Raw genomic sequence first — 17,527 nt, forward strand, 5'->3', positions numbered from 1 at the left:
CCAGGCCGGGGTTTTTGTTTTTTGTTTTTTTTTTTTTCAAAATCAGTAAAACTTTATTCTATTTCCATTCTTTGCCATTAACAGAAAAAACTGGAGAAAGCAATGTTTGTTTTACAAAGATAATGCATCTCCCAGAGAAGAAAAACCCTAAATTGAGAATAGAGGTAACATGAAAAAAACAAAACCAAACCCACAGTCCTGCCCTCTATTCCCAGAGCAACTCCTGATCCTTGGGGGTAAAGCGATACTCAGACCAATCATTCCGTTCTCTTGCTTGATAAAGTGTGACTGGGGAAATGGAGGAGTGGGGAAGGGACAGGAGGGAGGGTGGGGGGGGGGGAAAAGCACACAGACATCAACTATTTCACCTTGAAGAAAGTCTCAGTACAGCTATGGAAAGCCTAAGTATTTATTCTTTTACAGTACACGGGGTGCCGGCTGCAAAAAAGGAAAAAAAAAAAAAGTATTCACTTCAGGCACAACCTCTTTTCTTTTTAAATTTAAATCAGTAAAAGAAAGGGGGTTTAGAAGCTGCAGTGTTCTAAGCAGCAGCAGATTTGTGCATTGTTTTAAATATATTTAAATTACCACACTGATGGCACACCTCAGCCTTATGAAATTCTGCACTGCCTGTTGTTTCAGAACGCTACCCTGGAAAGAGACTTTCATTGAGCTCTAACAACTTTGCTGGCTAAAGGACTCGAGTTAAATGAAATAAGAAAACATTGTAACATTTGGCCACCAACTGAAGTTACCTGAATGTTCATACAGATTTTATATAAAGTTGAACTTATTCCACCCTCATATGGTCCTCAGAACTTGAGCAGAGTGAGCTGAAATGAGCCTTCCGCTTCCACGTGGAAGGAAAGACATAATGCAGCTGAGCACTAAGGCATAGGAACACCTTGGCCAAAAGAAGAGAGAAAGCACAGGTAACTGCAGTGCAGAATTCCGTAAGGTCTACCCGAGTAGAGCTGTCTATAATGTTTACTCACACAGGCAATGGAGATTTGCAGTTACCAGTTGCGTTAAATGCACCATTCAAAACAAGCTTCTAAAATGTGATACTATAAGGCGCCACCTTAAGTTCTCCAGAATGCAACTGTGCATAACTTTAAAATGGTTTCATAAATTTATTTTAAACATAACATGAGAAGGTGTTAAAACTGGTGTAATAGCTTCTTAGAATTTGGAGGAAGGGGTGAACAGGGAGATATTCAGTACCCTTCACCAGCCCCAGCACTCAGCCGTACATCGGGTATGGGTTTTGTGGATCAGTCTATAACACCAGCTTGACGGATCTTTCTCTCTGCACCAAATCCCTGCAAGGAAAATAAAAACAACTTTTAGCTCCAGCACCATGCTTTAAAGCATACCTGTTGTGTTCCAACTAAGTGCAGCATTAGCACGTTTCCAGTCAGCCACATTTGTCTTCAGAAGCAGAGACAGCAACAAAACAGGTTCTGGGGGTTGCTCTTTATAGTCCTAAATACTACACAGACTCCCAGACACTTTACTCCTCCTGCTTCTCACGTGGTGGCAGAACCTCATGTGAAAACCAAGTTTAGATAAAGGAATTTCACTTCCTATCTCTGACAAGGGAAGCAAGAGGTTTATAAAAGAAAAACCAAACCAAGATAGCCATTACGGGCTAGAACACAGCAAGCACCTGGCTGCTTCTATACTGCATGCTCTTCTGAAACCACACTGTACATTGTCAACACAGAGTACAGAGCCCCTGACTTCACACCAAAATAATCTAATCTCACAAAGCAGGTGACTAGTTCACTATGGAATGAAAGCAGACACCATGTTTCAGACAGTTTAGGCTTCCAACAGAGAAAGCAAAGTTATGTTATCTGAGTTAAAACACAAACCACAGTTATTCTGCAAGCCAGCCTTTTATCTTATGTACCTTTGAGTTATCCGGTCCCCTGGGCTGACGAAGAACTGTTAGACGAGGAGCATTGGCATCATCCAGATTAATGCTCTTTAAACGATTAACAAGTCTATCAGGACGCGGAGCAGCAACAGCCTTGGCGCCTTCACTGTAACAGTCAAGCACACAGAGCACTGATGACTCCCCAGAAAGGGTGGAAGCTACCTGATTTGCAGTCACTTTCCCCATTAAGCCATTAGCATCACCTGTCTCTTGTAAAAGCAGAACCTTCTGCATGACACCACGTATGTCTGCCTCAAAACCATTACTTTAAACACAGGTTTTTACTCATGAGCTGAATTACTGAAGTAGCATAAACAGTATTCTCAAAGGGTATTCTTTAGTGAGTAGAGGTGGTGCATTTACTCTCATGCACACAGAAGTAGTGTTTTCTACATTTCTGTTCCCTTTAACTGAAACAATAAAAGGCTTAGGAGTTGCCAGTACACAACAGCACAGCTTTAACATCACTGAAGACGAGAACAGAACTTCGAGAGAAAGAACTGTCAGCACTTGTTCAGCAACAGGAAGCTATCTCAAGCTTAAGCAAAATCCAAGTTGTGCCATTTTCTTCAAAACGTGTAAGTAGTTCAAAAGCAAAAAGTAACCCCCAAACCCAACCCATCATCCTTAAGAAATGACATGCCAAAAAGAAGAGTGGCTAACAACATTGTTTTTCTATTTAAAAATAAAAGTTCCTCTTCAGGAAACAGGTAAAAGCACTATATACTATGCTGGCCAGAGAGGCCAGTAACTACATAGGAATATCATCTGTCTTCTTATCACTCATTAATTTCTACTTAGAAGGCTGTATCCAAGTTCCTGCTATGGGAGGAACTTAAAAATATTAAAAAAAAACCCAAAAAAACCCAAAACCCCCAACCAACCCCAAACCCCAAGCTATCTGTAATCAAGAAAAGCTCAGAGCTTTCCTGCTGCACTGTACTGACACTCTACAAGTGCCGCCGGTTCTTGGGTGAGCGGCTCTCACTGAAGCCAGCTGAAATTCAGAGCTCCCACTCTAAGAACAGCTAGCTCAGTTCAGGAGCAGTTCAGGAGCAGCATCCACCCCACTACTGTGACACAGATACCACGCCAGATTAACACACTCAATTCTAGATCCTCACCAGACACGCCACACGTTACAGGCACTGCATTTTCCTGTGCGCTGGTTCAGGATTACAGAGAACTCCACTTCATCCCCAGCCTGTAGCTCCACACCATCCTGAACTTCTTTGACATGGAAGAAGAGCTTTTTGCTGTCACCCACTTCATAGTTAATGAAACCGAACTAAAAAGCAACACATCACAAGGTTATTTCTTTTCCTCTCGATTCAAACAGATGCAATGACTTGAACTCATTATTGCAGTTCCACTGCTTCTAGAGAAAAAAACCCTCCGAAGTACAAAGCAATCCATTTATGCTCAACAAGCTTTGCTGGATTCAAGCGTTGAAGCGCGTTCTCGATGTGCTCGATGCCAAGTCAAGCAGTTATTTCCTATTAACATCAATCTTGTCTTACAGCAGCAGCCACTCACCTGATCCTTCACGCATTCCACTGTGGCTCTGCGGAACGGTGTGATGTTAACAGCCATCGTCTGCCCATTTTGGCCAAGAACACAGAGCTGAAACTTTACTGTCTCTCCCTTTTGCAGACAGTCACCTTTGTTTGCCATTCCAACAATTCCAAATGGATAGACTTCTCCTTTCATCTCACCTAGAGGAGGAAAAAGTACAAGACAGAATTGAGAGGCATCCTTTCCCACCTGAGGGCATTTAGAATTTATTTTCAGTATTAGAAATGATACTTTTACTGTCAGCTTAGTAGTAAGAATAGAGTCTATAGCGTGAATATCATCCGCAACACCTCCATTTAGAGTTTAACAAACTTCTACACTTCTTGTGCATTTGTGAAAGGAACATATAATCTAAAAGCAACAAATCTTACCATCCTCCATGACTTCAATCATGCCCTGGTATTCAGTTTGTGTGGGATCTACACTCCTTAAAGGACGAATTACTTTACCAGAGTAAACAGTTGGATCAGCTTCTTCAGTGATACCATTCACTGAAAAGAAACAAGAGTGCAAGAACAGGATGTTCTAGTCATACATTATTTCAGGAAGAATTAGTAAATTATTCAGATTGACCAGGCGCCAATAATTTGCATTGCAGGCCACCTAAGGCAGTGTACTCTATCACCCAGTAAAACTGGAACAGCTTTAACACAGCAGTAAGTAATGATAACTTTTAGAATCAAGACTACACTGACAGTTCAAACATAGAAGCAGAGAAATATTTCTTTCTGTGAGGTACAGCACAACTAGTGCAATTAATAATTTGCCAAGTTCTGCCACTAGGTCTCTCCTTATAAACCTCCAACTGACAAGGACAGAGTATGATAAAGGTCCAAAAAGAGCTGCTACTTTCTACAAGACTGCTGGTCTACACTTGTCTGTTCTCTGGAAACACAGGCAACAGCTTTCAGCAAACATTAAACATCATCCTCTTGGTCTAAGCTCCAACTGCAAACAGTTTATTAACAAACTTTATCCACCAGCACCTGCCAAGAGCCTTGTAAGCAGAAAATACCAGGTACAGTCTTACCTGCATGTGTTTTGTTCACTTTTTCTGCACTAACTTTGTTTCCTTTGCCTTTTGACAAGCTGTATTCAACAGTGTCTCCAAGTTCCAGGCTATCAATATCACCACAGTATTCACTACAGGAATAGAATTATGTACAATTTTCCTTTAGTTACATGACAACAGTGATGCTCACCCAACATATTACGTAAGTTGATCAGAAAACATTTAACTAGCTCAGCACCTCACGTTTTAAAGAAATCATCATTCAAGTGAAGCATTTAAAATATACAGTACAACTGTGTATCTTGGCCTGGAACTCAGAAGCATAGAATACCAAGATTGCTGACTAACATGAAAGCAGAGATAATAAATGGAACTTGAGACACCTAAGCAAGTATGTATGTGTGTCAAGTCCAAATGGGTTTAATATGAACCCTACCAAACTCCCCTCCCCAACAGAAAACCTACACACACACACACAAAGAAAAACACAGTAATAAAACTGCCATTCACCTGTAGTGGAAAAAGATTTCCTTATCATGATTGGCCGTTTCAATAAATCCAAAGTTATCTTTCAGAGCTGCCACATATCCCAAAAGCCTCTTCGAGCTGTAATTGCGTCCCAGCATTCTGACAGAAACAGCTGTTTGTAGACCAGTTCTCTTCACTTCACAAACACTGAATTCAACCTGTTGAAGAGGAGCATGTCAATACTAGACAGAAAACAATCAAGCAAGCCACAACCACCACCAAAAAAACAACCCTGAAACAACTCATTTCAAAACTGTGTAGCTCTAATCAGTGTCTCGGTTCTCCAGGAAAGGAATTTTTTAGCTACTACTCTCCCTGAAACTTCTGTCAGTCATTGACATTTACTACATTCCAAAGAGCAGCAGTCACACCAGTGACATCTGCAAGGCAAGCCAGCCTCCAGCACTCAGCTTCTTTTACTCATTAAAGATGAGAATCTCTCTGTTGTCATTTGCTGCCTTTCACTACCAGTGGCCCACAGTGAGCGTGTGCCCAGCTTTGCTCACTCGCTTCAGATTTTTAAAACCAGTATTCAGCGCCTTCCCAGCACGGCTCCTGAATACTGACAGTTTTTAGGCCACTCTTGCAGATCTCCAAGCTCTTTCTCCCTTTCCATGGTCTCTCAGGCTAATTTGCTTGTAAGGGTATGTTCTGTCTTCAACATTCACCTCAAAGTCTTTATGCTAATTTTCTCTTGATTATTCACAAGCAGAGGCCACTATCTTAATGATAAGATTTCCTCGTTTAAAAAGCATTATTTACATACTAAGACTTTTTTTTCATGTATGTATCACCAGGTTTTAGGGTATTTTTCTTAGTTATACAGAAGATTAAGTCACTCAAACCTAGGACAGAAGAGAAGAAATGGGTGACATTATGCAGATGCCTTGTCCTTCATTTGTTCTGAGAGGGAGAACAAATCCAGTAACAAGGCAAGGAGAAGCTCAGATCCCACAACACGCAAAAAAATATTTCCCAATGGTATACTTAGTTATATTGCCTTATCTCCTATCTGGGGATTAGCAGATCCTTCCACATCCTTGGCCTGGTAAGGAATGGTCAGTTTTACTCCACAGTCATCATAAACAATTATTCCATCTTCAGCTTCCTAAAAATCAAGACATCAGAATTCAGCAATCAGTGTCTTATTTGTAAGCAAACAAGTTTACTACATGCAATTCAAGCCTTTGAGCCACAGTAGTGTTACAGTAACTAACTGCTCAATAACTCAAAAATACAAAGCAGCAATTAACTCTGAGTAAGAAGTTTTAAATTATATTAGACAATACTTTTAGAGGAAATAAAGTATTTCCAGCTAAGTATTTATTGGAAGTTTAATTATTCTGGCATTGTTTAGAACAGCAAGACAAACAACAGAGGTTCTGCTCTAGCCCTAGAATTTTAATCAGTTCTATCTAGCATCTTATGCAGTAGGAGGTAGAAAGAAACTTCCCACCAAGTTCTTGGAAATTATCCTCAATGTGATCATTAACACCACTTTTATGGCCTTGTTTCACACAAGTTAGTTTTCCCTGACTGCTGTCATTAGCTAATCAGTGTAGTTCACATTTACACAGGATCAACAGTGCTTCAAAAAGTTGAATTACAGATTTTAAGGAACAAGCCTCAGTCTGCAAAGCCAGGAACACAGAACAGGTACTTCACAAGTAGAAGAGCAGCATTACCTTCTCTTTGCCTTTATTTGGGCTAGTGGCTTTGGATGGAGTGGCTTCTTTGTCTATAGTGCCCACAAAACGGTGATCTGATTGGGTGTGGAAAGAAACCGTGCCCTTTGGAAGCTTTTTAATCCTTATGGCATGATTTCTTTGGGCAGACAACATATCCTGAGAAACAAGATTGATCAGATTTCAGACAGACTGCATGTAATTTCTTTAAAAACTAAAAATTTCATAGAACTATTAATCTCACTTACAGGAACGACAGTAAACTCTACTTCATCAGAGATATGGAGTTGATTTCCATCCATAATTTCACTGAAGTGAAAGAACATGCGAGCATCCCGGTCCACACATTTAATGAAGCCAAAGCCATCTCTCATTGCTGCAATCACACCCTGAGAATAGTCAAATGGACAATTACAGTTTTACTTCTAGTATGCAACATCTGTCTACAGGCACTCCACATCTGTCTGTGGAGTATGTAATAACCTGAACACAAGAATCATTTGGGTTGGAAGAGACTTTTAAAGGTCATCTCGTCCAAAGCCCCTTCAATGAGCAGGGACATCTTCAACTAGATCAACAAAGCCTGAATCCTTGCAGACTGTAGTGCTAACAGCTATAGTCAACCTGAAATGGAAATAAGTCATACTTACCTAGTTTCTCAACTTAATTTCTTATTAAGTGGGAAAGATTAAATTAATTGAAGCCATTAACATGAAGAACTACAGTTAAAGAACCTGACATTACTACTATGCAGAGAACACAACCTTGAAGGCAGTAACTCTACAAATACATGCATCATCTATACAAGTATATAATAACATAGTAACACACATGAAACACACAAGAACCTAAATAAACAGAAAATAAAACCAGTAGTTGAAAGGAATTTTAAGAGGAAACCCATCAGACTTCCATAAACAAATGAAGAATTTAAAAAGCTTTCTTATAAAGAAGTTTAAGACTATCATAACCACACGTGTTTATTATGGTAAGCATGTTACATAACGTTTTAGTGTCACAGAATCACAGAATGTTGGGGATTGGAAGGGACCTCAAAAGATCATCTAGTCCAATCCCCCTGCAGGAGTGTCCTTCCTGGTAACCACTAGAAATGGAATGCTGAGTGATAAACACAATGCACTGTGCCCTACCAACTGTAAAAAATTAAAAATTAAAAAAAAAATAATATTGATTTCTCACTCTGACCTGTTGGGGGGCAGGGGAAACAACAACAACAAAAATCACTCCATAAAGTTAAAAAATAATAAAAAAAATTGATTTCTCACTCTGACCTGTTGGGGGGGGGGAAACAACAACAACAACAAAAATCACTCCATAAAGTTGCTGAAAGAGTTAATTACTCAAGTTAGAAAGACCTAGTACCAGATCATGCCAGAGGTACTGAGCAAGACAGAATTCATTAACACATTCAGTTCGACTCAGTTACTATCAGTTACTATTATTTTATTTTCTCAAAAGTTAACTTTTTATTCTTTTCACAGAAAGCAGCACAGCATTAATTCTGAATTTTACACCATTTAAGCACTTTGTTTGAAGCATACACTTGAGGACTGGATTCTTGAAAGGCAATGGAAGACACTACTGATTTTCATATAATTATTATTTAAGACAAAACCCCCATGATTTACTTTAATTTCCCCTCAAAATTTAAAACTTTTAAAGATAGATACTTGCCATTTCCCTAGTTTCATTAGTAAACTGGAAAGTATTGGGGAGAACCTCAATATTGGTGGCTCGTTCCAGTTTGTCACGCCTGTCTGTTGAAATATTGAATCGAACATGGTCGCTTTCCAGCAAGGTCACCTTGGATTTTGTATCTTTGTCTCCAAATGGAAGTTCTTTAGGAATCACAAAGTCAACTTTGATGCGGCCAGGTAAGGGATCACTCTAACAAACAGAAAACCCAACAGAAAAAGTCAGTTCACCTGGAAGACTCAGCATAACTGCAAAGAGAATAGTTGGCAGAAACACTAATGCTAACAGAAGTATAGATGACAAAAATGCCTGCTGGACTCCTACCACTGTGCTTCATTTCTCCCAATTCTCATTTGTAATTTACTGTCCATAGCCAAATACAAGGTAGTTTTTGGTGGTGGTGGATTGTTAGGAGGGGTTTTTTTTGTTTGTTTTAGTTTCTTTTAAGCACCAAGCACTCATTGCCAAAGACATTAAGACTATTTCAATAATTAAATTTATAACCATACTTAGAACACTTCTAAAGTTAAAAAGTTAAGTGTCTTTCTTTTTAAGAGTCCAAAACACACAATAAACCACACTCCTGATCTTCCCAAAATAACATAGACTCACTTAAAACCTTAAGGGAAGTGCTCTGGTACACTCTTTAAACTCTTTCCTCAAAGCCAAACATTAAAGGTCAAGTTATCTCTCTGGCAGAAACCTCATTAACTGTTAATGCTCACAGGAATCCACAGATCAGGCTTATTTCAACAAATATTTTCTCCCTTTTTCCCCTATGCTTTTGCCTTAAAGATACATCCTAAACCCTCAAAATTTAATGGGAAGTATCTGAAATATCAAAGAAAACATATACACTCCAATGTACTACTACCCTAATTCTTGCTCTTTACACCCTTTAGAAAAACTGCAAACTATAACTGCTACGAATAGTTGTTACAAGTCAGGTACAAGCTCACTCCTTTACTCTGACGTGATGCTTATGCAGCACTGGTACAGGGAAAGGGGAACATTTTTACTGTTTGACTAAGAATTCAACAGAACAAACACAATGTTTCACATACAACTTAAGAAAATACTGAAATTCACCTGGTTTTTGCTGGGTACTTTTGGAATTACTTTGGTTACAGTTCCTTCAAAGTGTTCAATGCTGATATCTTCAAAAATGACAGTTCCTTGAGGCAGCAGTCTAACATCTGTTGCAACTTCTTTACCCTAAAAGCACAACATCAGTCAAACACCCACAAAGAAGAGGTAAGGCAGTAGATATTTTCCAATGAACCGCCTCCCCCCTTCTTTTTACAAGTGAACTTGAGAAAACAGACAGCTGTCCAGTTATTCCTGAGGACCTTTTTTTCAGTTTTTACGGGATTTCGTCTTACATTTCTGTCTTTGATTGTAAACTCCACATCATCACCAGGCTGTAAGGCTTCTAGGTCACCTTTAAATTCACTATAGTGAAAGAATATCTCCTTCACGACATCGCCCCTCTCAATAAATCCAAAGGCTTCCTAAGAACAGAACAAAGTGTTTAATAAATTGCCTATTCTCTTAACATACCAAGACAAAATTTTACAGGTTCTATCAAACACAATGAAAGATTATGACAGTATGGTAGATGTAATTTCGAGTGCATACAGCTAACAGACTAGCACAAGAATATAAAGTGAAATAAGTGGGACTTTCTTTGTTAAGAATAATATTAGTATCAAAGATTAGCTGTTACAAACCATTTCACCCAGTTCACACCCACAGCTCCAAGCTGTTAATAGCTCTTAATGCACTAAATGTATTACTTATAACACCACTTTGCAGAACAGCATTTCAGTTTCAAATGAAACTCTGAAGCTAAAGCATCACTTACTTTCATGGCACAGACTACTCCTTGACAGCGGGCTTGTTTCTTTTTTAATAGCATAATGTTACGAGCACTTACAGCACCAGTACTAGAGGGGGGAAAAAAAGTATACAGAGAAAACCTGAAACAACTCAAAACTGGATCAAAAATTAAGATTATATTTCATAATGCCATTTCAGTTCTTGGAACAGGCATGAATTGCTGCCTGACTACTAAAACAAAGCATGAAGTCAAAAAAGCAACACCAACTTACTGTTTATTTGTATCAATTATAAAGTTTATTTTATCTCCTGTTTCCAGCTGTACATTTCCTTCAACATCCTCTGGGGTATAAGTCAGGTAAAATACTTCCTGTAAATTAACATTGACTAATATTAATCTATTTGCAGAATAGCTGATTCAAAGAAATATTAACACAATTTTGTTTAATAATAATATCTGCTATTAAAGAAATTAACTTAATTAGAAAATTGAGAATTGTCAAACTTGGCATTCAAAACTATTTTTTTGGATTCTGCTGTTTTAATGAGCCTGTAACAAGCAACATAAATTCAAAGGTTTGTACATGGCCATCCTTAATGTCCATTTCTAAACATGAAAAGATAAAGATACAGACACATGAACATTACATAACCCAGCTTAACTTTTAGAAGAGAAAAACAATTATTTGGCTCTTTATGAATTTCTCTACAGATATAAGCAAGCAAGCTGTCAATTAACATTTCTGTTTGTAGTAATTACCAAAGTATGCTTCCTTTTCTTTGCCAAAAACTACAGTTCTGAGCAGTGCCAATTGTCTACATTAAATTGTGTCAGTATTTTTGCTCATAAACCACAGTGATGGATCAGTGAAGAGTTCAAGTAAAATAGGTAAGCTTTACCCCATTACGTTCGTAGCATACACTCCCTGTTGGACTCTGACCCGGGGCAGCTGGAGATTTACTCTCTAAATTGTGAGGAACAGCACACACAACCTACCAGTCCAAAAAAAATAAAAAATAAAAAAATAAAAAAATTTGCATTGCTAGTCATTTCAGGAGCAGCACTGTTGAATACAAAATGAATCTCAGGATCCTCTACTGTAAACTCAGGGATGCACTTCTAGTGTAAATGAACAGTGAATGCCACGCTGCAAAGTTTCAATCTTACAGAACACCTGCTGACTCCAAGAGCTGTTTGGAGCCAAGTAAGAGCTCAAACTGAACCTCTGAATTTTTATCAGAACAACAGAAGTATATTTCAGTAGAACTGAACGTATGTAATTAATATGCATGCTAAATTAATCTAGCCTTCTGTACTGGAGTAAAGGATGGAAATCATGCACGTATAGAGAAAAGGCACTAACTTGTCCATTTATTCGTTCTTCAGGTAATATTTCTGGTTTTATCTTCACCAATTTAATAGCAATGGGTTTTCCAGTTCGGCGATCAGAAGACACTTCAAACTCAACATCGTCTACGAGACAACCAAACATTATAATAGCTTCACAGAGTTTTGTTTGTGGTGGTTTTTGTTTGTTTTGGTTGGGTGTGTTTTGTTTGTTTAAATCACTAAATGGTTATATTTGATAACTCATTGCTTGTTGCCAAACACAGTAAATTAAACTCAGGTGCTTTTTTTACAGAGGAGGACAGTCTATTCACAAACATCCTCTGGTTGTTCTCCTTGCTCACTCCTGCTGCTAATGAACTACTCTGTTTTAATGGTTTGCTCCTCAATAATTCCCTGCCCCACTCAGTATACAGCAGACTTCACACTGAAGTTCAGACAACATAACATATGCCATTAAACAGCTTAGAAACTTCACTGCCACTTTAATTAGTAGCATGAATTAGCAGCCTCCTTGTTCTGAAAAAACAATCAGCCATCTTCGAAGTAATTTTAAAAAAAGAAGTACTGAGCACATGAGGTATATCCTTCCAGAGCATAAGCACTTGCTTCCAACTCAGTTATACAAGCTTGACTTAACACCACACCTTTCCCACAATGGCCACAACTGTATTATTACAAGCTGCACAAAGCTTAAGAGCTGTAAAGGTCTCTCATCGTTGAGCGGTAGATTATTACCTCAGTTGTCTCTTTAGCCCATCAGAAGCAACAGCATGCATCTGCTCATGCCACAAGATAAAAGGATTTTCTATGGCAAGTGAAAGAGACTGGTCTTCACTCAGTCAAGAAGCTCTGAAAGTTGCCTAATTACCTCCTACTTTGAGCTCCTGTAAGTTGCCATTATACTGTGAACAGTGGAAGAACAGTCTAGCTTGCCGTTCTGAACACTGAATGAATCCATAAGAGGTCAGCAGTTTTTCTATAACCCCAGTCTCACGCAGCGCTGTCGAAGTACCATTGGGGTACCCGTTGTGTCCATTGTTGTGGAGCAGGTTTGGATCAAAGCTCATCTATTTAAAAGAAAGCGTAGAAAAAAAACAAAACAAAAACCAAAAACCACTCACTTTATTAAAATAAACTTCCTTTCTTCATGCCTACATAACAGAATAACAAGCACAAAGAGCTTGTGGAAGTTATTATTTAACCATTTTAAAATAGAGCAATAATATCCAAATATAAAACAGTAATCCTTAAAATTCAGTCAGCAATATGTTTAGTGGAGATAAAAAACATTTGAGTAACTTGTAAAATGGTCATGCTTCTTACTTTAATATAGATATTGAGTTACTGAATGTATTAAAATGTATAGCTACAGCATGTCTTATTATGCTGTTTGGAAACCAGCTTACAAGTGATTGAAGAGCATCACTCCAATATATGAACCCCCAGCTTCTGAGGAAGGCAAGGTCTAGGACATTCCGTATACAAGATGCCCTTGTGAGAAGGCAACAGCTGAAGTGTTTGATTTTAAGCTAACCTCGAGTTTTGAATACTTTTTTCAAAAATAAATTGGTCGTCCAAGGAAGGGAAAATTATATATTATTATTATACCTGTTCCCAGGAGAATAACAGGCAAGACCATGAGCCCATTCTGAAAGCTCAAATCAGTGTGACAAATGCTTTTTGCGAGTCATTTTCAAAATGGCCACTTCACATCTCTGATACAAGGTAAGCACATGAACACACGTGCACCCCTGCCACAGGCATTAAGTAACAGGCTACTAATAAAGGTACGTCAGACAAGGAAAATTACAAAAATCTACCTAAAAAATCAAGTTCAGAAGAGCCTGTTTTAGGATTAGAAAACCACACTGCTGTAATCTCTTGCTCAAAGACTACCATTGCACGATAGTATTTGAACAGTCTGAGTTTAAAGCAGTATTAGTAGCACAGCATAAAGAAATCATCAGTCATCTAAAGTCTGACAGCTGAAGTTCCAACAAAGACAGGCTCCTCGGAGTGGTGCTAAAATTTGATGTAGAGATAAAAATACACTATAATATCATCAGTCTTTCCAGATGCTTGTCATATTGCTCTACCTGTTAAAATGTCATGTTATGACAGCATAACAAAACAAACCAAACACATCTATTGATGTGTATCAAGGAGTATTGTCATAAAACATTAAGAAGCTTCCAGTAACAGGCTACAACCCATTGGACCTACAATATAACGGTTAGATACTGGACCACAACGACTACCAGACTGTGCTGTCCACTGCCAACAGCTCACTCCTAACAGTTGACTTTTAACACAGCTAACCTTGTCAGTTCACAAGAATAAGAACTATGAACCCCACCAATTCCAGTATTCAGAGAAAGGGAAAAAAAAACCCCCTCCAAAATATCTGTGCAGTAAGATTTAGAAGACTAAAACAGAGATTATTTGAAAAAAAAAAAAAGGGATTGAAAACACAACACTAACATTACTAGAAGACAGAAACATTAATAACCAGCTCTCTAGGGTTATAAACATTGTTAAACAGAACCATATTGCAGGTCCTATTAATTTGTCATACTACCACTAAATCAACACAACAGCAAAGAACTGCTAAAAAAACCCCATAACACAACCCACACCCTCCTGTTGACAAATTGTTTCCTATTAGCTTAGGGATCTATATAACTCTATATAACTCATGCACCAACCTCGCAGTGATATTCAAATATTGCACTTTCAGTAGTATTAGCCGATTCTTCTGTTTCAGCACAAGTTTCTAAGGATGAAGACTGCTATTATTAAAAAAAAAAAAAGGGAGAGAGAGAGAGAGAAAGAGAGAAACAAAAAAGATAGCAAAAGAATGTAATCTATCAAGCTAATAGAATACAAGTGCTGCTGCCCTGGGCAGTTTCAACACAGCACTGGAGAAAACAAAGACTACTAGCAGCGTTGGGACGTGCTCTTTTGAAGCTGTTGAGTAGGCACAAACTTCTTGTTTCAGATCAAGCCTTGTATCTTCAGTGTAAGTTTCCTCTTCTTTGGTCTTGAGTTGTTGTTACGATGTGGTATATTCTTTTCCTGATCTGAACTTGAAGCAGCAGTTTCAGGTGGTAAATTCTGTTCTGTTCCACTTCATACTGGAAAAAGGAAAAAGACACACACTAAGTATCACTTTAAAAGAAATCAGGTATCAGCCCTAGGTGTTCCTACATAAAGGTGCATTTCCTCTACCTTCATACTGCAGGTTTGACCCATGCTAGGAAAGATTCTTTTACAGATATATTTGGCATTCCCATTTTCAGTTTTGTTCTCCAAGAAGCTCTACCTCCAAGCCAGGGATACGGTATTTCCAATTTCAAACTGTTGAGATGCAGTTGGGCATTTCAGGAAGGTTCCAGTTTGTACAACTAAACCAGCAACTTCATTTAGATGAAAAGCAGCATAATTTAATGCAAGTCTTAGTCCTCCTATCAGTAATTTTATATGGGTGCTGTCTCATATTTAGTTAGCAAGTGGCTGAACAGACCTTCAGGGTAGCACCAGGGTGTTTGGGGGCAGGAGGATTAGAATTTCCTGATAACTTTTGTTCCAAAAGGTAAGTCAAGGACTAGCAACACCTGAAGCACCTTTAGCTTTGTATAAAAACAAACTTCTTGGTTATATGTACACGGACCACATGCACCCTGCCATGGCATGTAAAAACTGCAGAGCCATTCTCTGGACTTCCTAAAACGGTGTTTGCAAAGTTTTGATTACGTGTAGATAACATGACAGAGAAGCCTCTCTGCAACAGTAACTAGGTAATAATTATCTCACAGAGAGAACCCTTGTGTTTTCATGAGAAAGCAGCTTAGACAAACTGCCACCTACCACGTAAAACTGAAACCTTATAGAAACAAAAGCTTTTTTGGAAGAGAAATAAGATCCAGTTTTGTTTTGATTTTGCTGATTACCCAACAGATATATATATATATATATGAAAAGGGTATTTTTGTGGACAAAAGCTGCTAATAAGCAACACTGCTATGAATCTATGGATAAACTACCATGTTACACAGTAATATAAAGGTATGAAGGATCAAAGCACAACTCTTCCCCAAGTCATTCCACAAGTCCCACACCATAGGAGCAAAAACATGGTCAGAACCTACTTGTGCACTGTAGTGGCAAAGTGAATTTCACAACTTACAGCGAGCTTTGAACTCCCTTCTGTGAACTTGAAAGAGTCAGGTAACTGAAACATGAATGCAAAGACTAACTCTCATCAGAGGGGAAATGCTGACTGCAGGCAGCTATTACAGACAGGAACTCCAGACTCCCAAAGCACACAACGGCTGCACACAGACTCATCACCCAGTTCTCACGAGGGTCTGTCATTCAATGACCTCTCCTCCAGACGAAGGATCTTCCTTTAGTCACCGCTCTGAAAAAACTTACAGCTGAAATGAGTTTTCTTGTCAGACCATTACACACGTGAATGAGACTAAATGAGAAACTGGGTAAGGGCAGCACAACCCGGTATCTGGTGTGAAAGGTTTGCAGGGAAAGATTCAATTATATAAAACCATATAAATCAGAAGAAACAAAGCTATTGCAAAAATAACAGGATCACTGAGTTTTCAGGTACTTCCGCACTAGATTGAGGCACCCATGACCACAATCTCTTTCAGGACAGTATTATTTTCGGACAGTATTTCAGATCTCAAATAAGCATCCTCCCAAGCAAGCTCAGGAGAAACAAAGCTGGCAGAGACTGTATCACAGGAACTGCAGACACTTGAAACCTTCCTATTCACGTACTTCCCCCTCATTTACTTAAAGCAATATTATTAGAGCTATACCAGAGGTGTAACTTGTATCACACTACATTTCTGATTTTTCTGGGCATAGAATATATTACATTTTCATCGAAAAATCAAAACACCTCTTCTGCCCAAAGATGACTAAAGCTAATTTTGTCAGGTAATAGAATAAGGGATAAGCTTTTTGCTTAACAGTCAGTTCAATTTGATAAGAAGATTGGTTTACTACACTTATGTTATTAAAAAAACTGGGTTGTCAAGCAAGCATAACTCAAGTAAAAAACAAAACAAAACAAAACAACCTCACTGTGTGCGTCTGCATCAAATTCTTTACTTTTAAATTCAGCTACTATAAATACTCCTCCAAATGGTAAATACTCTAAGCAGCTGCCCAGCCCCCAAGTCACCTCAGGTTCTGCATTTGTATATTTACAGCTGAATGGATTAATGGAAAGACAGGGAAGAGCTGCACAAGTCCTGTTCTTGAATTCTTTCAGGTGCAGATTTTGGTAAATGCCAGCAAGTCACACAAAGCTGTTTATAGCTAGAAACCATCTATGCAGCATAACGGGGGAACCTGATGGATTACAAGCACTGTTTTGTTTACCATTTTCTTCACAAAAAGAAGTTATGTGCAAGAACATGTATTTTAGTGGATTAGAACACTGACTGCTAGAAACAGCTCTCTCTTACATGGCTAAGATCACATTTAATAAAGATAAAACGCACAACACGGCTATTTGGAGATACGTGGAGACAAAGCTATTCCGTATCTTTTCGGATGAATGTGGAAGAGCAGCGCTGAACAGTAACTCTTCAGCACCCCAACCCATACGTGACAGCTACAAGATCAGCTCCTACGTTCACTACATGAGTGAAGTCACTTTTAAGTCAAAAAAAAACATCCATTGGGGGGGGGAGTTAAAGAACTTCCAAGGACACACTAAAGGCACGTGCACATATAGAAAAAAATTACAATAACCATGAAAAGGGAAATCCGTTGGTTTTTTTTTTACGGGGTCTGCGGTTCGGGGAAGAGCCTGTGCATGGGATTAATCCAAAAACCAGAAAATCGGCCCC

General features: G+C 38.6%; 1 protein-coding gene across 1 annotated transcript; it reads right to left on the bottom strand.

Moving 5' to 3' along the window:
* Window positions 1–35: 35 nt before the first annotated feature.
* On the bottom strand, window positions 36–14,783 carry CSDE1 (cold shock domain containing E1). Its single transcript, XM_010178313.1, has 19 exons — window positions 14,354–14,783; window positions 12,517–12,715; window positions 11,662–11,771; window positions 11,198–11,290; window positions 10,570–10,667; window positions 10,323–10,404; window positions 9,841–9,969; window positions 9,548–9,673; window positions 8,438–8,650; window positions 6,991–7,131; window positions 6,743–6,901; window positions 6,058–6,165; window positions 5,040–5,215; window positions 4,548–4,660; window positions 3,889–4,008; window positions 3,479–3,657; window positions 3,067–3,230; window positions 1,916–2,048; window positions 36–1,322 (listed from the first exon to the last, which is right to left on the bottom strand). Exons 2-19 carry the CDS (start codon window positions 12,713–12,715, stop codon window positions 1,275–1,277), a joined length of 2,391 nt encoding a protein of 796 aa, XP_010176615.1. The 5' UTR covers window positions 14,354–14,783; the 3' UTR covers window positions 36–1,274.
* Between the last annotated feature and the right edge of the window lie 2,744 nt (window positions 14,784–17,527).

The sequence above is a fragment of the Antrostomus carolinensis genome, unplaced genomic scaffold, assembly GCF_000700745.2.
Source record: "Antrostomus carolinensis isolate BGI_N321 unplaced genomic scaffold, ASM70074v2 scaffold19401, whole genome shotgun sequence".
NCBI lineage: Eukaryota > Metazoa > Chordata > Aves > Caprimulgiformes > Caprimulgidae > Antrostomus > Antrostomus carolinensis.

Coding starts and splice junctions, on each gene's coding strand:
- CSDE1 (XM_010178313.1), bottom strand. CDS start 12,715: ATGAGCTTTGATCCAAACCTGCTCCACAACAATGGACACAACGGGTAC. Junction 11,291..11,661: donor AAGAACGAATAAATGGACAA/GTTAGTGCCTTT, acceptor TTGGACTGGTAG/GTTGTGTGTGCTGTTCCTCA. Junction 4,009..4,547: donor AGTGAACAAAACACATGCAG/GTAAGACTGTAC, acceptor GTTTCTTTTCAG/TGAATGGTATCACTGAAGAA.